This window comes from Crocuta crocuta, unplaced genomic scaffold, assembly GCF_008692635.1.
Source record: "Crocuta crocuta isolate KB4526 unplaced genomic scaffold, BGI_CrCroc_1.0 scaffold630, whole genome shotgun sequence".
Taxonomy (NCBI): Eukaryota; Metazoa; Chordata; class Mammalia; order Carnivora; family Hyaenidae; genus Crocuta; species Crocuta crocuta.
In genome coordinates this window covers 589,302-610,876 of record NW_027532833.1, presented here as the reverse complement: position 1 = coordinate 610,876, position 21,575 = coordinate 589,302, and the positions used below count along the sequence as shown (strand labels likewise).

General features: G+C 39.2%; 1 protein-coding gene across 1 annotated transcript in view; it reads left to right on the top strand.

Moving 5' to 3' along the window:
• Positions 1-21,575, top strand: part of TAB3 (TGF-beta activated kinase 1 (MAP3K7) binding protein 3) — a 48,999-nt gene that overhangs the window by 12,980 nt on the left and 14,444 nt on the right. The window contains exons 4-7 of the mRNA XM_077745322.1: positions 8,246-8,437; positions 12,858-14,319; positions 15,296-15,456; positions 20,364-20,457. Coding sequence (XP_077601448.1) covers positions 8,336-8,437; positions 12,858-14,319; positions 15,296-15,456; positions 20,364-20,457 — 1,819 coding nt within the window. The 5' untranslated portion in view covers positions 8,246-8,335. The remainder of the gene's footprint in view (positions 1-8,245; positions 8,438-12,857; positions 14,320-15,295; positions 15,457-20,363; positions 20,458-21,575) is intronic.

Sequence of the window (21,575 nt, the reverse complement as noted above, 5' to 3'; positions counted from 1 at the left end):
ATAGGGACTCATGGCTTCCTCTTTTGACAGGCCTGTAATTCATTCCTGTCCTTAATTATTTTGGTACTCCATTTGTCAAAAATTTGGCCAATGAGCACCTCTTCAAGCTGGCTCGTAGGGCCTTAATGATAAGCTCTCATCACTTTTTGAGTACTTCTCCACTGTGTGGCATAACAACATGTTCAGGTAGAGCTACAGTTTCAAATGTACCTTTCGATACACAGGTAGCTTCAGTATAATGTGTTTGGTGTGCCTGTGAAGATAAGCCCAGCCTGCTGCAGCAGCATATTGGATGGTCCTCTAGTACGGTGCAGGGGAGGAGAGGCATGGCAGTGGGACTTGAGAGGGCGTTGTCCGTGGAAGCCTCTGTAGAGGAAGTGCCATCAGTACCAGCATGGACAGGATCATTGTGGCTCAGAGAAACAGTGGCGGAGGGAGGAAGATAGAACAAACATCTCAAGCAGGTGGATAGTCATGGTCTAATGCTCTAAGACGAGGTGGCCCAGGATCACACCTGGCTCTGCTCTTTTGGGACGGAGAGAGTGGAGGGGACATGATCAGGTCAGCATCTTATAAAATACATACTCTAGCTGTGATGTGGAGGGAGGAAGACAAGACCAAAGGTGAGAGAGCAGCAGTAAGTTGCAGCCGTAATGTTGATGACCACAGTGTCCAGAAATGCATTGAATAATAGTAACTAATGCTTCTGATTTATTAATGTTTGATATATGAAGTTGACTACAGCCTTACCGTTATTTCCATATTATAAGTGAAGTTTCAAAGGCATGAGAATTGAGTATATTTCTTAGAGACTAACAAATGGCAGAAGTGGGGTAGAAACCATGACCACTTCATTTCACACTCTAGTTGGTCATACAAGAATGGGAAGTCAGGGATCACACCCGGGTTTCTAGTATCATTAACTGACTGAATAGTGTTAACATTTATGGACAGAACAGAGAACATTTGAGGAAGGGTTGTGGTGAGGATTTCCTTTTTGAACATACTGACAATTATCTTTGGGCATATCCAGATGGTGCTCTCTAGTAGGCAGTTGGCTATATGTGTTTGGAGTCTTCGGAGAGAGCATGATGTTCAAGATACCAGTTTGGGAATCATCAGCCTTTAAATTTTGTTGAAAGCTTACTATTTCAAAGGATGTAGGGGCACCTGGGTGGCTTAGTTAAATGTCTGACTCTCCACTCAGATCAAGATTTCACAGTTTGGAGGTTCGAGCCCTGCACTGGGCTCCGTGCTGATGGTATGGAGCCTGCTTGGCATTCTGTTTCTCCTTCTCTCTGCCCCTCACCCACTTGTGCTCATTCTCTCTGTCTCTCAAAATTAAAAAAAAAAAAAAAAACTTTAAAAAAAAATGTAGAATGAAAAGAGGAAGCAACTTAGGGCAAAACCTAGGAACTTTAACAGGACAAAAGAGGTGGGAAGAAACCAGGCTAGTATATTGTCACAGAGGCTAAAAAAAAACAACAACCAGCAATCAGTATTGTCAGATGCTGCAGAGGTCAAGGGGACGTAGGGACCAGAAAGTATATCCTCTGGATTTAGCATCAGGCAGATGATGGTATTTCAGTGGAACAGTGATAAGAACCAGATTAAAGCAGACTAAGGAATGAATTTCAGGGAGCAGAAGAGTACAGGGCCGACAGGAAGCCCATCTGTGTGCCGATTATAATCCCCAGTTTTTTAATATTTCTTCATGTTTATTAGACATTTTTCATGTAGTGGCTGGAAGTAAAGAAAACAGTAATAACTTTTTACCTGTGGTTAGGCAGAGTCTCCTACATATGGGCTTTGTGGCCACTTAGTAGACAAAAAGAGTATACATAACTCTTGACAATGTTGGCTTGGAAGGAAGAAGAGAGCAAGCTAGATGCCCAGTAAAGCCAACAGTTTGCATGCAAAATGAGATACCCTGCCTATAATTAACATCAAGTTTGAGATTATGTGATGGTTGTTTTTCCAGTATCTATTTAGTTATAAACTAGCAAAAGTAATTCAGTAGTTTCCTTAAACATTTTTATTTCTTCCTTTGTTTTTCAAAGATTCATTCAGTTCTTTAAGATTTTTTTTTAATTGGAGTCTTACCATTCATATTGGTTTCAGGTATACAACAGTGATAGAACAATTGTATACGTTAAGAGTGCTCACTACAATAAGTGTAGCTACCATTTGTCATGATACAACGTTAGTGCACTATTATAGACTGTATTTCCTATGCTGTACTTTTTATCCCCGTGACTGACTTTTATTTATTTTTAAGTTTGTTTATTTTGAGAGAATAAGAGAGCATATGCATGCGACCACAGCAGGGGCAGAGAGAATCCCAAGCAGGTTCCACGCTGTTAGCACAGAGTCCATCGTGGGGCTCAGTCCCAAAAACCCTGAGATCATGACCTGAGCCAAGATGAAGAGTTGGACGCTTAACCTACTGAGCCACCTGGGTGCCCCTTCTTTTCTTTTTTCTTTTAAGTTTATTTATTTACTTAGAGAGAGAGAGAACACGTGCACACGAGTGGGACAGGGGCATAGAGAGGAGAGAGAGAGAATCCCAAAGCAGGGCTCAAACTCACAAACTGTGAGATCCTGACCTGAGCCAAAGTTGGACACTTAACTGACTGAGCCACCCAGGTGCCCTTGTAATTTTATTATAGTGTCTTCATCTTGTTTTGATATCAGATTAATGTTTGTTTCATAAAACGAATGTGAAAGTTTTCCTTCTATTTTTTTGCATGCTTTGAGGTTAGGTATGAAGGTTGTTTTTTTTTGTTTTTTCTTTTGTTTTTTGTTAAGTTTTATTTAAGTCCAAGTTAGTTAACATATAGGTATTCAGTCTTTAAATGCTTGGTAGAATTTACCTGTGTAGCCATATGTTGGTGGACTTTTGGGGGAGTTTTTGATTATTGATTTAATTACATTACTAGTAATCACTTAGTTCACATGTTCTATTTTTCCTGATCCATTCTTGGAAGTTTCTGGGATGTTCTGCTTCTTGGCATATNTGAGTCTAGCTAAATGTTTATCAGTTTTGTTTTTTTGTCCTTTCAGAGAGCCAGCTCTTGGTTTAACTGCTTATTTTGTATTGAGTTTTAGCCTCTGTTTCCTTTATTTTTATTCTGTTTCTTACTGTGTTCTTCCTTATAGTAACTCTGGGCTTTGTTCTTATATTTTTAGTTCCTTTAGGTGTGGAGATTTTTCTTGTTTCTTGAGGTAGGCCTGTTTCACTATGAACTTCCCTCTTAGAAGTGCTTTTGCTGTGTCACGAGGATTTTGAACTGTTGTGTTTTTGTTTTCATTAGTCTCTAGGTATTTTTAAATTTCCTCTTTCATGTCCTTGTTGATGCATTGGTTCTGCGTGATTCTGCATGGTTGTGTTCTTCTAATTTTTGTTACTGTTACTGATTTCTAGTTCCGTATCATTGTCATTAAAAAATATGTTTGAGGGGCGCCTGGGTGGCTCAGTCGTTTGAGCATCCGACTTCAGCTCAGGTCATGATCTCATGGTTCGTCAGTTCGAGCCTCACGTCAGTCTCTGTGCTGAGCTTAGAGCCTGGAGCCTGCTTCACATTTTGTGCCTACCTCTTTCTCTGCCTCTCCCCTGCTTGTGATTTGTCTCTCTCTCTAATTCTCTCTCAAAAATAAACATTAAAAAAATGGAAAAAGAAAAAATATGTTTGATATAATTTCGGTCTTAACTTTACTTATTGGTGGCCTAACATGTGATCTGTCTCGGAGAATGTTCCATGTGCACTTGAAATGAATTTTGTATTCTTCTGTTTTTGGATGGAATGTTCTGTATATGTTCGTTTGGTCCATCTGGTCCAATGTGTCATTCAAATCCGGTGTATCTTCATTGATTTTCTGTGTCAGTGATCTATCCATTGATGTAAGTGGACTGTTAAAATGTCCTACAATTATTGTATTACTCTCAGCTTCTCCCTGTTTGTATGTTAATATTTGTTTTATGTATTTAGGTGCTCTAATGTTGGGTGCATATTTACAATTTTAATCTCTTGTTGGATTGATCCTTCTCTTATTACATAATGCCCTTCTTTTCCTGTTGTTGCAGTCTTTGTTTTAAAGTCTATTTTGTCTGATAGAAGTATTATAAGTATTGCTACCCAAGCTTTTTTTCCCCTCATTTGCATGGAATGTTTTTCCATCTCTTCACTTTCAGTCTGTATGTGTCTTCTTGTCTGTAGCTAAGTCTCCTATAGGCAGCATATAGATGGGTCTCCTTTTTAATGCATTCAGTCACCCTGTGGCTTCTGATAAGAGTACTCAGACCATTCACATTTAAAGTAATTAATGATAGGTATGTACTTATTGTCATTTTGTTAATTTTTTTCTGATTGCTTTTATAGTTCTCTTGTTTCTTTATTCTCTTGCTCTCTTCCCTTGTGATTGGTAACTTTCCTTAATACTATGCTTCGATTCCTTTCTTTTTATTTTTTTGTGTATCTTTTACTGGTTTTTGTGTTGTGGTTACCAAAAAGTTCATATATAACATCCTAAGTATATAGCAGTCTTTATGGAGTTGGTGGTTGCTTAAGTTCTAATGCTTTCTAAACGCACTGCATTTTTACTTTCTTACCCATCTTTTCTGTAAATTTTATCTCTTTATTTTGTGAATCCCTTAATTTTTTTAGATACAAATAATTTTACTACTGTTAGCTTTTAACCTTCATATTATCACTGTATGTAACTGATGTACTGTTATCTTTGCCTTTACCCTTGAAATGTTTTCCGTGCTTAATTTCCTTACCCTTAGTCTTGGCTAAGACCCTTTAACATTTCTTGTAAGGCTGGTTCATTGGTGGTAAACTCCTTAACTTGTTTGTCTGGGAAACTGTCTTTCCTTTTATTTTGATTGATAACCTTGTAGTGTAGAGTATTGGTTGTAAGTTTTTCCCTTTCAGCACTTTGAATATATCTTTTCCCTCTCTTTTGATCTGCAAAGTTTCTGCTGAAAAAGTCAGCTGATATCCTCATCACTTTGTTGTTGTTGTACATAATTGGTACATACATAATTTGTTTCCTCTTGCTGCTTTTAAGATTTTCTCTTTATCTTTAATCTTTGACATTTTAATGTTTGTTTATTTTTGAGAGAGAGAGAGACAGAGCCTGAGTGGGAGAGGAGCAGAGAGAGAGGGAGACACAGAATCCGAAGCAGGCTCCAGGCNTTGGTATGGGCCTTTTGGGGTTTATCTTGTTTGGGACTCTCTGATTCTTGGAACTGGATGTCTATTTCCTTCCCTGGGTCAGAGAAGCTTTTAGCTATTATTTCTTCTTATAAGTTTTATGCCCCTTCCTATCTTAGGTCCTTCTGAGATCCTATAATGCAAATTTTAATATGCTTGATATTGTCACAGAGATCCCTTAACCCTAATCATTTTTGAAAATTCCTTTTCTGGGGCGCCTGGGTGGCTTAGTCGGTTAAGCCTCCGACTTCAGCTCAGGTCACAATCTCACAGTCTGTGAGTTTGAGCCCCGCGTCGGGCTCTGTACTGACAGCATGGAACCTGGAGCCTGCTTTGAGATCTGTGTCTCCCCCTCTCNCGTGCATGTTCTCTCTCTCTCTCTCTCTCAAAAATAAATATTAAAAAAAAAAAGAAAATTCCTTTTCTTTTTGCTATTCAATTTTGAATATTTTCTCTTACCTGTTTCCTGGATTGCTGATCTATTCTTCTGTATCCTCTAATCTCCTGTTGATTACTTGTAGTATATTTTTTTTGTTTCAGTTATTTTAGTTTTTCTCTCAGGTTTTTAAAAAAAAAAATACTTCATTTTTGTTGAAGTTCTTAGTGAGTTCATCTACTCTTTCAAGTCTGGTGAGCAATTTTATCATTACTTTGATATTTTTGCCAGGTAGATTGCTTATCTCATTTGGATTTAGTTATTTTCTTGAGATTTTGTCTTAATTTTGTTTGTATATGTTCCTCTGCCCCCTTTTTTAGTGGACTTTCTGTGTTTATTTCTGTGAATTAGGTGGAACAGCTCCCTCTCCCAGTCTGGAAGAAGCAGCTTTGTGCAGGCACACCACTGTGCAGACTGCGCACGGTGGCCGCCTAGCTGGCCAGGGTGGTGGCGGGCATGCTTGTGGGTCCCAGGCACTCGCATCAGGGCTGTCCTGCTGGGCCCACGGGAGCTTGCGCTTGTGTGGGTGGAGAGGTCTCCTGCCGCTTTGTGCTTACGCCCCCTTGGTACAAGGACCGAGGACGAGGACCAGAGCCTTAGCGGAGGGAGGCCTGGTGCGCCCCGGTGTGCCACCCCCCCCCCATCCAGGGCTGCCCTGTTTGGATGGCTGGAGCTGGTGTGTTTTGAGGGGCCAGGACTAGCCACAGGGGCACGCCAGCTAGAATGCCCAGACCTTGCTCCTGTGTGGACTCTCAAGGTGGAGAGGGGAGGTAAACAGTGGTGGTCACCAGCATTTCCGACCCCAGGGAGAGTTCTAGTACTTACCGCTGTTGGATGGCTGTTAATAAATGGTTTTCCTTCACTTGGAGTCTAGTTACCTTTTAAGCTGCAGCTTATTTCCTGTGCCCCAGGCAGGTGAATCTCTGCATGGGCCTGTCAGTGATTTCACTCCTGTAGTTTGCAGCATCGGGGTGGAGTTACCCTTGTTACTGTGCATCCATCTCTCTTGCCATCCTGATGGAGGTTTCTCCAGCCTTGCTTGTGCACAGGGTGTTCAGTCAGCCTTCAGGGCTTCTGGAGGAATTGATCTATATGTAGGTAGAAATGTGGTGTGTCCAGGGGAGTTCTGCATCTTCCTCTGGTGCCCTCTTGGACCCATCCAAACATTTTCTATTTTTAAAATATTGATTGTGGTTTTCTGCGTTGCCCCAAGTAATGTTATGATTTAATTAATTAATTTTTAATAATGCTATGATTTAAAGTTTTGGGGCTTATTCACAAGAAATAGAAGATTTGGTGTGGAATGGCCTTCCCTTATNCAGTTAAGCATCCAACTTCAGCTCAGGTCATAATCTTGTTGTGGTCCCTGAGTTTGAGCCCCGTGTTGGGCTCTGTGCTGATAGCTTAGAGTTTGGAGCCTGCTTCGGATTCTTTGTCTGCCTCTCTCTCTGCCGCTCACACTCTGTCTCTCCCTTTCTCAAAAATAACATTAAAAAATATTTTTTAAATAAAGTCAGTTCTGGAAATCTACCTTCTCTTAAGATTTTCTTAACATTTTTCCTTGAATTTCCATTTGTAAGAATACACTATATAATAACATCATTTAACATACAAAATATGTATTAATCACCTTTTATGAGTAAGGTCAGCTGTAGGCTGTTAATAGTTATTGGGAAGTGAAAAGTTGTATGTGGATATTTGACTACACAGGGGTTGGTGCCCCTAATCCCCATGTCATTCAAAGGTCAACTGTATTAAAAAGTATATTAGCTTATTGATCTTTGATGCTGCCAGTTAATTTATGATTTCATTATCGTTTCACTAGTTGCCTTTTTATGAGTGCTTAACTTTAGTAGTGCCAGTGAGATTAGATGTTAATTTTCTCCAGTCAGACTGTAACCTCAAATCCTTCCATCTGAAGCCTTTCTGCCAGGGGCATCAGAAGTAGGTGAAAGCCTACCTAGTGAGGTCTGGCTAATGCTGAGCCACCAGCATCATCTTTAAAAACAAAGGAGCCTACATTTCTATTTTTGTTTGCTAAGTTATTTCCTTTACTCATACTTCAAATTCAAACTTTTGGCCTCAAAATACAAGCAGAATATAAGGCAGACAGGACAAATATGCTTTGTGGTGTTATCATCAGGTACTTATTTTCTTATTTCAGACATCGAAATGATTACTCTGCTTTCGAGGAATGATGTAATAGCCCTTGGAAAAACATAAGTGATTATATTTACGTAGCGTTTCTCAAGGCAAGAAAAATTTGGTTGCCAAATAATACTCTGTAGTTTTAATCTGGGTGCTGCATTTTTTAAGTATTAAAATGAAACTGAAGTTTTGGGATGCATTTTGGCTTTTTGTTTCTAAACCACTGATTGGCTGTATTACATCAGAAAAGTCTGGCTAAGTTGAACACAGTATTACAACTCTGGAATCAAATATGCTCATTTTGGGTCTTTCATTTTAACATATTGATCATTTCTTTTTGAATACAGTGAAATATGTAATTAAATGCAACCATAGTTTCATTTCTTTCACCTTTTTATTGAAGTAGGTGTATAACACAACAATTAACTTTTATTTCTTTTAACAGAAAATGACTGCGGTGTTGGAAGATCATTACTATTGGAAGGCCGGTTAGCTTCAGTTTCCTAACAGATACTTGACCACCATTTGTTCTGGCATGGCGCAGAGCAGTCCACAGCTTGATATGCAGGTTCTCCATGACCTCCGACAACGTTTCCCGGAGATTCCAGAGGGTGTCGTGTCTCAATGCATGTTACAGGTAGATTACCCAGCAATGATAGTGATATTAAGCTACATTTCTCCTTATTCGACCTGGCTTGGTGTTGTGGTGACTAGAAGTCCATTCAGTTTTCTTGTGAATGTGGAGGACAGCGGGAAACATTCAGAGCAGGATTTCTCAACCTTCATGCTGTCGACATTTTGGGCTGGGTAGTCTTTGTTGTGAGGTCCTGCCATGTACCTTGTAGACTGTTTAGTAGCATTCCTGGTCTCTACTACCAGATGATAATAGTATTCCTGCAGTTGTGACAACTAAAAATGTCCCCACACATTAATAAAGGCCTCACGGGAGGCAAAACCTACCCCACTAAGAACCCATTAAGAAAAGAGTAAAGGCATGTAGCAAAAGAAAAAAATGATTTTGTTCACCATTTCATTTCTTACATTTTGGAGTTGTTTCATCAGTCCCCAAATTCTTATAACTAATTTTGAACCTCAGATTTATCATTATAACTTTGAGCCAGGGTTTAAAAGTCTGTAGACAGTCCTGTCCCTTACTGTATTTCTAATTGATAAATGTTTACTAATATGCAGCTGTAAGTTTAAGGCCACTTTCTCCAGTTTAATCGTAATCCTTTGGTTTTGTTGTCTTGTATTAAAATACATCATATTGGATAAAATCTGTTTTCCCATTCGCAGGGCAATAGATAAACAGGCCGGATACTCCCCCTGTTGAATTTTGCATCATCCTCCATAGGATCTTGGTGTGTTTTGGGTTATAGAATTTCTCTTGTTGTTTACGTTTGTGTACAGTACTTTTCTCCTGCCCACTGGACTTCCTCATACACCGTCAGTTCAAATGCTACCTTATTGCAGTGTGAATGGGTCAGGATATCACCTAAGCCTATATACAGTTGAGTTTAATTGCAAATAGAGACTCACTGAACAGTTGTGGTAAAAGTGGTACTTTCCAGCTCTTTTACTAGATCCAGACCTTTGGGCTTATGATTTTTATATTATACCTTGCCTTTGTTTTTTCTAACACACATTCCCAGTCTGACTTCCTAGTCTCTCTTTTAGCCCCATTTTGGTCTCTGGTAGAGCAAAGGTGCTTCCCACTGGATTGAAATCAAGCATGACTGAGGCTTCTAGTTAAAACCATTTCCTAGCAGTCACCTTCCTTACCTATCCTAACCTCTTCCCCCCAGCTCTGACTTCGTTTTTCAAGTTATTTTTTCTCATTATCACCTGTATTTTTTCATGGCTTCGTGTCTTCATCACACTTTCTAAACTGAAGGAATGAACTTTAAATTCAAGTTAATGAACATTTGTTGTTCATTTACATTGACCCAAGTCTTTTTTGTTTTTGTTCCTTTGGGATTAATATCATTTATTGATAGAATTAACCACCTACTGGCTCTGAAAAGTTTTTCTGTTTGCATTTAAAGACTCAGTAGCTTACATTTAATATACAGGTCTTAAAACCTCTCTATGAGCTATCCTCTCTCAATTTATGATCACTTTAGGAGTATGCTTTTTTGCCTCAGTCTTTTCAAAGACCTTATATGTTTTCTTAAATATTTTTGTGTCTTTATCCAACTAAATAATTTTGATTTATTCTTTATATTGACTGATAAGTTTTATGTTCATTTTTTTTTTTCTTTTGGAGGCATTCAGCAAGTTAAATATGACACTTGACTATTTTGGTGGCATTCTTTTAAAAATGCTTTTACAAAAATAACACTTAAAAATCTTGTATTTTTGGTTTAAATTTTTTCTTCATAAGAAAATTGACTTACCTTGTGGCTGCAGACATGCATTTGAATAGGCTGACAAATCAACCTTGTATCCTTTTGAATTTGGGTCCTCTTGTGAAGATGCTATTAACGCTGCCTATTTCAGTGTAGAAAACATGAAATTTCAACAGCATTAATACAAATGTCAAATAGTGAAGTACCCACGACTGCTTTAGGTTTCATATAAAACTGTCTAGTTTTTGTTCTCCTTTTCATCCAATTGCAGAGATACCTTATTTTCACTTTTCATATTCTTTTCTTTCAGATATGCCAGTGGCATTTTCTAGTTAGCAATCAATTTGAATGCTTTGGATCCAAATTTGCTAAATACCTAGCTTTTCTTCCTAATCAGGTCAGAGTGATTTTCAAGTAGGATAAGAAAAAGGCCAGACTTTGAGTTTTCTTCTTAAATGTAAACAATTACTTTTTTCTCTGGCTCAGAATTTTGGTATCAGAAGCTTTATATAAGGAAAAAGATACCAGATGTGTATGGAGCTTTAATAAAGCCAGTTCTTTAAATTTTTGAGAATTCATTTTGTAAAGGTTTGCCTAACTGGATCTTTGTTTTTTTGTTTTTGTTTTGTTTTTTTAAATAATTTATTGTCAAGTTGGTTTCCATACAACACCCAGTGCTCATCCCCATAAGTGCCTTCCTGAATCTTTGTTTACTTCCTCTAAACCTTTAGAATAATGATTTGCTTTTGGCCTACCATCCTCTCCTGTGAAATGACCGCGTCATTGTGGAAGCATTGGTGGGAGTCAGGAGACCAAAAATCTCCAACTGGCTCCCTGTTAATTAGTCAAGTGCTTGGTGTCAAGCCATGTAACTCGGTGGGCATTTCTTTCCTTATCTGAAAATCAGTTGAAATGGATGAACCCAGAAGTTATTCCAGCTCTAAAATTACCGCACTGTATGTTCCGTTTTAGGTTTAACCTTATTTGCTGCTTAGCAGAAGTAAAATTTTTCCCTTTTGGTTTTTTTAATAAAATGTGCTTTTTATTAAAAAAAATGCACAGTAGTATGTACATATGTATGCGCATATCTGGGTATATATTTATGAACTACAAAGTACCATCATTTGAGAAGCTTTATTATTATTTTTTTTACAAATAGTTTATTGTCAAATTAGTTTCCACATAACACTCAGTGCTCATCCCCACAAGTGCCCTCCTCCATGCCCATCCCTCCTCCCCCCACCATCCATCAGTCCTCAGTTTTTGTCAGCATTCAAGAGTCTCTCATGGTTTCCCTCTCTCCCTTTCTCCCACCATTTCTCCCCTTCTTCTCCCCCTTGTTCCTCCGTCAAGTTCCTCCTAATCCTCCTATACGTGCAAACATATGGTATTTGTCCTTCTCTGCCTGACTTATTTCGCTCAGCATAACACTTTCAGGGTCCATCCATGTTGCTACACATGGCCAGATTTCATTGTTTCTCATTGCCATGTAGTATTCCATGGTATAGAAGCTTTATTATTTTAAACACGATGAGTAATACAGTGCTTGAGGCTAATAAAATAGTTGAGATTTTTGAATTTTTTAAAATATTTTTTAAACGTTTGTATTTTTTGAGATAGAGACAGAGCTTGAGCGGGGGTAGGGGCAGAGAGAGAGGGAGACACAGAATCCGAAGCAGGCTCCAGGCTCTGAGCTGTCAGCACAGAGCCCGATGCAGGGTTCGAACCCACAGACCGCAATATCATGACCTGAGCCGAAGTCGGCCGCTTAACCGACTGAGCCACCCAGGAGCCCCACGATTTTTGTATTTTAATGGAAAACTACCTTATGATATTTTAAATCACAAAAGGAACCCTTCATTAGTTTGATTATTGTTGAGTGGAGTGTCTAAAATGTCACTTTTCTATTATCATCTTTGAGTACGTGCATAAGTCAAAAAATTCAAATACTCCAGTGATTTTGAAGGTTTACCAAGTAACCAACCTTTAAGTGGGTAAAAAATTTTAGACTGTGGGAGTGTGAGTGACTTTCATTAAGGCTCTTGAGACCTGGTTTTCTGTTAAAATTTACCATAATTCTGGCAAAGTCGTGGAACCATAGTTCAAAAAGTGTATTTGTTTTTACCAGTTTCTTTGTTTAGCTTAATCTTTCATAATGATACTTGAAGTTATGTAGGGATAAATTTGATTAAAAGAAAAGGCTGCTTTAGAATTTTTACTGTTTTGACTCCAGGAGTTTTATTATAATTTTTCTCCTTTTGTGGTTTCAATGCTTTTTGAAAACTAAAGCATGGTTGTTTTTATGTTTTTAAGTTTAAATATTAATGATGAGTCTTACTTTAACTTGTCTGTTACAGCAGTTGTGATGAATCCAAGATTAGCCCACCATTTTAATTTGTTGAGATGCAACAAACATAAAACGAGTCCTGGACTTGGACTCAGAAAGCTGGGAGTTGAGTCCCAGTGATCATCAGTGGGTTCTTTACAGCAGTAGTGGTAGTAATAGTCCTATGAGCTACCTGTCTGTGAAACCAGATGAATTGTTTCAGATCTCCTTATCAGAATAGATGACTGCGAAGGTTTTTATGCTTAAAATCCCATTCTCTACTTCGTCTAGGACAGTCCTCTTTGCATAACCGACAAAGCTTGACTTCCACTATTAGGATTTGTTAATTTTGCCAATGTTACTATTACTCTTTTTTCCCCTAGAACAACAACAATCTTGAAGCCTGTTGCCGAGCCCTCTCCCAGGAGAGTAGCAAATACTTATATATGGAATACCATAGTCCAGATGACAACAGGATGAATCGAAATCGCCTTTTGCATATTAATCTGGGTATCCATTCTCCTAGTAGCTACCACCCAGGAGATGGAGCCCAACTTAATGGTGGTCGAACACTGGTACACAGCTCAAGTGACGGGCATATTGATCCACAGCATGCAGCAAGTAAACAGCTGATCTGTTTAGTTCAGGAACCACACTCAGCTCCAGCTGTTGTGGCTGCTACTCCAAACTACAAATCATTTTTTATGAATGAACAGAACAGAAGTGCAGCTACTCCTCCTTCACAGCCACCTCAACAGCCATCTTCCATACAAACAGGAATGAATCCGTCTGCTATGCAAGGGCCTTCACCACCACCGCCGCCACCTCCTTCATACATGCACATACCTCGGTATACTACAAATCCGATTACTGTTACAGTATCCCAAAACCTCCCTTCTGGACAGACTGTACCAAGAGCTTTACAAATTCTTCCACAGATTCCAAGCAATCTCTATGGGCCTCCTGGTTCTATTTATATTAGACAGACATCTCAGAGTTCATCAGGAAGACAGACTCCTCAGAGTACGCCATGGCAGTCCTCCCCACAGGGCCCAGTGCCTCATTATAGCCAACGTCCTTTACCTGTTTATCCACATCAACAGAACTATCAACCTTCTCAGTATTCTCCCAAACAGCAGCAGATTCCTCAACCTGCTTACCATTCACCACCTCCTTCTCAGTGTCCTTCACCGTTCAGCTCTCCGCAGCATCAAGTGCAACCTTCCCAATTGGGCCATCCAAGTTCTCACGTCTTTATGCCACCAAGTCCTTCCACCACTCCACCCCATCCCTATCAACAAGGACCTCCTAGCTATCAGAAACAGGGAAGCCATTCGGTAGCCTATCTCCCATACACGCCATCCAGCTTACCCAAAGGATCCATGAAGAAGATAGAAATTACAGTTGAACCCTCTCAAAGACCTGGGACAGCAATGAATAGGAGTCCTTCACCTATCAGTAATCAGCCGTCTCCACGGAATCAGCACTCACTGTACACAGCCACCACACCACCTTCAAGTTCTCCTTCAAGAGGAATATCCAGTCAACCAAAACCTCCATTTAGTGTTAATCCTGTGTATATTACGTATACACAGCCAACTGGACCTTCATGTGTTCCAACACCATCTCCTCGAATGATACCAAACCCAACTACAGTTTTTAAAATTACCGTAGGTCGAGCAACGACTGAAAACCTTTTAAATTTAGTGGACCAAGAAGAACGTTCTGCAGCCCCAGAACCTATTCAGCCCATTTCAGTGATACCTGGCTCTGGAGGAGAAAAGGGAAGCCACAAATACCAGAGGAGTTCTAGTTCTGGATCAGATGACTATGCCTATACACAAGGTAATTTTATTTAGCCGTATTACGAAATTAAATCTTTGTGGTGAGGTGGCAGCCTCCTACTTAAAATAAATTTATATTGGCTGTTTAGGTTTTTTTTTAATGTTTTCATTTATTTTTTGAGAGACAGTACACGAGTTGGGGAGGGGCAGAAAGAGGGAGACACAGAATCCAGAGCAGGCTCCTGGCTCCAAACTTTCAGCACAGAGCCCAATGCNTTGAGTTGTTGAGTTTTAATTAAATGTTTAGTATTCATTAAATACTGGGCAGTAGCATGGCTGTCAAGAATAGGGTTGGTGCTTCAGAGTTATCTATATACAGTATATATACATACAGTATATCTGTATATATATCTATATACAGACCAGTGAAATCGATACCGTCAAAAAACTAGGGTAGGAAAAAGATTCATAGAAGGTGGGCTAAAGTTGATCAAGGTTAAGGAATTTGAATCTTTTTTAAAGAGAATGGCCTGGAGCATGTAATATTTATAAGTGATATATACTTACAAGTGGGATTGGTGATGAAGAACATTGTTAGATTAGTTAATGGTGAACCTAACTAAAGAGCTAAAGAAAAGGAGGACAGAATTTTTTAAGTCTATTCAGATTTCAAGATAGCTGAGAATTTATTCCTTCACTATGTAAGAGGGATAATAATTATGATTGTAATTAAATATGCCTGGTAGTGAACCTGTTTAAAACCCACAAAGGCATAGTTAAAAACACAGTGTTAGGGAAAGGAAGAACAGCAGAGCAAGCGGGACGTATAGCTAGATGATGTCATTTTGGTACGAGAGGCAAATTAAAGCAGATCTGGGAAAGGTAAGATGGCATTAGCAAGACACAAGAGTAGATGCCCACTCACTTTGAGGACAGGGTTCCTTTGGAGTATGTTAAACATTAGCAGTGCGTAGAGAAATCTCCCAGTCACTCGTTCACTGTTACTCTCTGCAATGACTCTGTCTATAACACTGTAGCCTTGCTGTTACATCAGCGAGCAAGGATGGAGAGGTTAGCAAAGCAGTTGAAACTTGAGAAAGAGGAGCTAGAGCGGTTGAAGGCCGAAGTTAACGGTATGGAGCATGACCTGATGCAGAGACGGCTCCGAAGGGTCAGCTGCACCACTGCGATCCCCACGGTAAGTCCTCGGTTGGGATGTGTGCACAGGAAGGTGGGGATGGCGGCTGTCCAGGTCATTTGGTTTTCCTGTGGGTTCTCTTCCCGGCAGGGCCTTTGTGCTTTTTAAACTACAAATAAGGGAGTGTGGCCTTTAGTAGTTCCCGTCAAACTAATCCGATGCTTGTATGTTGACATGTATGAATCCTTTAGGTTCATCAGTATTGTCGTATAACTGACATTTATAATCAAGGTATGGTGTGTCATTTACTGTTTCTCTCAGAGTAGGAAGGTGTACTCTAAGAAGTATTTTGTCATTTGTTCTCATGTGTCTGTATTTTCTTTTAAGTATATAATATACATATAAATTCCAAAGATTTTAAAGTTACTTTCTTAGGTACATTAATTCAAATAACTTAGAACAGTATCGATATGAATCTGGTCAAGTGTTGACTATAGAGTATTTCAAGGCAGAGAAGTGTTGTTAAGTATAAATAATTGTAGAATCTAAGATAGCAGTGTTGACCACAGTCCTAACAGTAACTGCTCTCATGAAAAGATTTGGACAGTATATTTTTAACATGTTTAGTACTGTTGATGAGTTCTAAAAAATGTTAAGCAATTCGGAAAGTTTTGAAACCAGCCTCCTAAAATCTTGTGACAGTACAAGCTTGCTGTGATCCGACCTATCACTTCACCTTTGAACATTCGTTTGTGCAGCAGGCCGTTTTTAGTTTATGAATGCGGTCCTGTGCTGGGTGCTTAGTGCATAGCTGCTAGCGAGAGAACTAGATCCATCCACAGGGAATTATAATGCAGTGTGGTTAGTGCCGTTGACGTAAACGGGCGATGAGACCACTCCACCAGCAGCTCGTCTGTGTGTGTACTCGGCGCGCTTCTGCCTTCTCGTATCCTCTTCCTGTACGAATACCCTTCTGAAGCTCTACGTGGGTAAGTCCTGTGGAGTTTTCAGGGCTTCACCTTAACCCTGACGTTTTTCCATAGAGCCATTCCTTACTTTCCCACTATCTGGAAATGGAGGGTGGTTCCTCAACATCTACAAGTTGAGAGAAGTGGTATGTATGCGTGTCAGGCGCCTTGCCGGCAGCGCGCAGCTCTGCCTTCATAGAGTTGTGGCTTCAAGGGAAATAGGTGAACTCCTGAAACTAGATGCAGTTTCGTTACGTGTTTTTATATGGAAGTGGGTCTCTATTTTTCATCCAATTTTCATAAGGTTAATAGAGGGAAGGGGGAAAGGCAAAGACCTACTGCTCTAAATGGTACAGTAGTGCTGTGTGGGCAGTGAGCATCGGTGGGTGGGGGGGCATTTTGGAAGGGAAAAAAAAAAAGCACTGAGGTAACACAGGTGTGAAGTGAAGACAGACAGACTTTCAGGAGACAGCAAATCCAGGTCTCACACTTAAGCTGAGATTTCTGGAGTGTTAACAGGTTAATGTGCATCGGTCGAGTGGGTCATAGACCTTGAGGGTGAGGTGTTTGAACTTTATTCTGCTGGTACTGGGGAAACCAGTGGAATTTTTCAGAAGGAAATTATTGATAAACAGACATTTAATAATTGAAAGGAATTTAGTCAATATTAGAAAAAATTTCAAACAATAGTATTACAAGTAAGAAGGGAGGATTGTAGTTAGAAAATTACAAAGCTGTCTCAGATAAAATTTCTCATTTTTTCTCCACTTAAAATCATCATTGGATTCTCTGATTAGGGGAGGTATTGAAGAATATACCCCTCATAAGAATCTACCCTGGTGGTTGAGCACTTTGGAGTCTTTTAGGTACCTAGGGAATATAAACATTTTCTTAGCATAGAAGTCATTTTCCCTAACCTCACCATAACACATTTACTGACCTCTTGCTGTGTGATAATCTCTGCTAAATAAAACCGTGTAGATTTTTGTTGTGATGGAAAGTGGAGAAGTGTCACATGTAACATAGTTTAGTGCTACAAAAAAAAATCTGTCCGCACAGAGCCCGAGGCTAAGCTGGATCCCACGAACCGTGAGATCATAACGTGAGCCAAAATCACGAGTCGGATACTCAACCAACTCACCCAGCTGCCCCCCAACACCCTCAGATTTTAGATGAGTACTCTTATTGATGAGACTTATTTACGAAAAAAGAAACCAAATAGAATGGTATAATGAACCCCTGTATAGCCAGCATCCAGCTTCAGAAATTGGTAGGTCATGTGGGTGACAGGCGTGAATTTTCTTATCTGTAATATCTTTGAGTACCTATCATTTGGGATTTTTGTTAGGATTAACTAGTACACAGTAATGAATTTACGTAGCACCCAGTAAATACTTAATATTCTTATAAATGTTATTTGGACAGCCCTGGGAAAACCTGCTTGATAATTCACACACACAAACACACACACAAATAAGGACCATTTTGCAAAACTTTAAATTTAGGAACATGTATAACATAAAGGGTATACAAGAAATAAAGCATTTAGTCAGAATTCCCTTTTGTTGATAGAGCCTCATTTGAGGCACCATGACATAGTTCACAGAGTGTCCACATAGACTCTGGAGACAGAATAGTTCTGGCAGTGACTGACTCTAACTTCTGTGCATTTGATTTTCCCTATCTGTAAAGGGGAACTATATTTTAAAGTTGTCAAGATAAAGAGACAGTGTAAAGTGTTTGGCATGGAGTTAGGTGTTCAGTAAATGGCTATCTTTATCTTTGTCCCACTCACATGTAGGATTACACAATAGATTTTTTTTTTGCCACTAAGCTCATATTTCTACCTTCAAGTTTGCAAATTAACTTCTTATTAAGCAGTGCATTAAAAAAAATGTGCGCCTCATGAGCCTGAAATGCACATTGGTTACCAGCTGGAGGCTGCAGGTGGATTTAGAGAAAGTGAAATGATCTGAGGAGGGCAGATGTGGAAGATGGCCTCAGTCTCCTCTTTGCAAAGCATTGTGTTTTTGTGTGAGAGAAAAGATACTGTAAATTGGCATTAAATCAGAAGTGTTGGCCAGCTTCAGAGTAAACTGTCAGGGATAAATAAGGTTAAGTTACTTCTCAAGCAGGTTATTCCTCTCGTTCATCTTGTTCTAAGTGGGTTTTTGGACTAACCCACATTGTACAGCCCTGATGCATAACGAGGGCCAAGACACCAAACAACAACAGTGGTCTTCAACCTTGGTCTCTGTCATACAACTTCTTAAAGTGCTCAGTTGACTTGAGGTATTTCTACCACCTTCTGAAGAAAGCTTAGGATTTTTCACTTTGAAATGTCAGATCTTTTAGAAACAACTCCACGTTACACACAGCCAAGCTTGAACCTCCTCCTTGAAAATACAGCACTGTTTTTGACAAATGGTACTGACTTTTCAGAAATAGCACCCCCCCCTTTGATTTAATCAGAAGCTATGAAAAAGGAAGTAAGAATTATTTCTTTAGTGAATTCTGGTGGTTCTACGTCTTCGGAAGTGATCCTGTTGAAGTGTATTCTAGGATTTCCACACTTAGTTATATAGCTTTAGTATTTAGGACCATTGTGGCTGAAACACCCCCCTTCCTCCCACAAATGCATAGGAAGATTGAGTTCTTTTACATATTCTTTAGAAGGCAACATCACTCTTTGAAAACCCTGATCAAGTGCGATATCTTATTAAAAATGCTCAGGTATATTTTAAACTCTTAATACTGCCTGGTAGACAAGGTGTACGCATTCTGTGTGGTAATGTCCCATGTTTTGCAGATCGGAAAAAGGCAAGTAATCCCCAAGTAACATTGTTAAATGACTTTTGTGTTCCCATAGAATTCTAAGGGATTGTAGCTCTCACTATATGGTGTTCTATCACTTATTTTAAAGGTTTCATACCCACAAATTTAAGGGGCACTCCCAGTTATTCTGAGAACACTTCAAAGAGTGTGAGAGCTTGTATTATTGTAAATTAAGAGAACCTTATTGCTTGTTTTTCTTGACTCTTATATTAACATAGTTTATAGAAGAATACAGGTTTTTAACAGTTTTTTTTTATCATATTTATCATTTACAGTATATAGCTAAAAGCACGTTAGTAACTGAGTTTCTATCTGGGCTGTGCCGAAAGCTTCAGTACCTCTGCGTCTGGAATTTTACAACCTCGATAATTTATTTTTACTGTGTATATATGTAAAGAAATTTAGAAGGTCAGAGGAAGTAAAGTCTTCCAAAAAACTTTAATGAAGAATAGAGCATTCTTTACACTTGTCTCATGTATGCCCCTAAAAGGCCTAAGGGGAGTAGGTTGGGTTGGAAGTCAATGAAGGAGGAAACGAAGTTGGAGGAAGAAATGGTGTCCTGGTGTCCGTTTGTGAAATCTTCATACAATAGAGTGCTTCCTTTTATCTAGAAAAAAAATTCTATATAAATCCTGTTTCTACCAATTACTATCTTTTATCACCTTGGGGAAGTTATATGTCCTCTTGGGGCATGAGCTTCCTCATTTATAAATTGGCGATGATATTAGTACTTGCCTTGAAAGATGGTGGTGAGGAAAGAAATCAGAAACCTCTGCTGAACACAGTTTCTGGCACTAGGTAAACATTAATTGAAATTACTACTGTTGTAATTTTGTCCAGGCTTGTAGAGATTAAATCATGGACCTTGCTTGTTTTACTAATTGATCCTCATAGTTTCCCTTACCATGAAAACAGAAGTAAAATATTCTTAGTGCTCTGTGATTCAAATGCAGATTTTGTGTTTATGTGGCCATACTGATGTCCTCATTTTACCTGACTGTTCATTTCAGTGTTTAGGACTTCTTCTTAAATATGTCCTCTTAGGGACTAAGGCCATATTCTTGGTAATGACCAATCAGAACGATTAACATGAATAGCAGTTCTTAAATGTTGGGCTTGATAATGACTTTCCCACAATTGCTATTTTGGGTCCTTTCTTACTAGCCTGAGGAAATGACAAGATTGAGAAGCATGAACAGACAACTCCAGATAAATGTTGACTGTACACTGAAAGAAGTTGACCTCCTTCAATCTAGAGGTATAGCCTTGATTATTTGGTAAACCATAAGTAATAGTGTGGTGTTTTAAGCTACTTAAATAGCAGTCATTTTGGTTTTACAGATTTAAGTGATAGTTTTTATTCATTATAATCCTAGTAAAGAGATCCCTTTACCCAATGGTCATAGATCTGGGGGATCAAAAGTAGTTTCACTTTGGCAATTTCATCATTATGTTCTTACCGTTGAGACTGCTCTGTGTTGTTACTCTGCACTTACCCTGTTTCAGTCCTTTACTGTGAATATTTTATATTGATGGTTCTTAATTATCAAACTTACTTTGGATGATTAACACATCAATCTAGCATCTGTAAAAATAGGGAATCATGTATCAGATGCCTCAGTTTTAAGATCAAGTCCATATCCTTTTTATGTATCTATTACATGAAGACATCCAGCTACATTTTAAACTTTTTGGAGTTTGAGGTTCTTTTCTTGTTTGGCTCTCTTACAGGGTTGTATTATGTTAGAAGCTGTCTTAACTGACTTGCATTTATCCAGCTCCCCAGACCAGAGGTGCTCATTCCCCAGCACCCAGCCCCCCGCCATAAGATACTCGGGCCGCAGCCCCTGTGCACTCCTGACTAGGAGGCCACATACCGGCATGTTCGTGCACTGTTGCTGACTGGTCTGCTGCACGAGAGTTAGTTGTGCCCAGTCCTTCTGCTCTATATGCCGTTTCCTGTATTTCTTTATTCTTCCTGAAGGAGGAGCTGCTCTTCCTTTAAAAAAGAAAAAACAAAAGGTGAATGAATCACTTAAAACAAAACAAAACAAAACAGAAAATAGACATCAGGAGGTCTGTGAACTAGTTATGGGTGAAAACTGACAAGGGTTAAGGGGATAAGTCATAAAAATCCAAGAGGATTCTCTTCTCTTATTCAAAACAAAATTGTAGATTCAGGGTTCAGCACAAGAGCCTGCTGCCTCTTTTGGTAGTTTTGGTGGGAGACAGTCACACTCTTTTGTTTACATATCGTCTGGGGCTGGTTTTGTGCTTCAACAGCACAGTTGAGGGCTGGCTGCAGACTATTACAGATCCACAAAGCCGGCAGTGTTTAGTACCTGGACCTTTACAGGAGAACAAGTTTGCCCATGC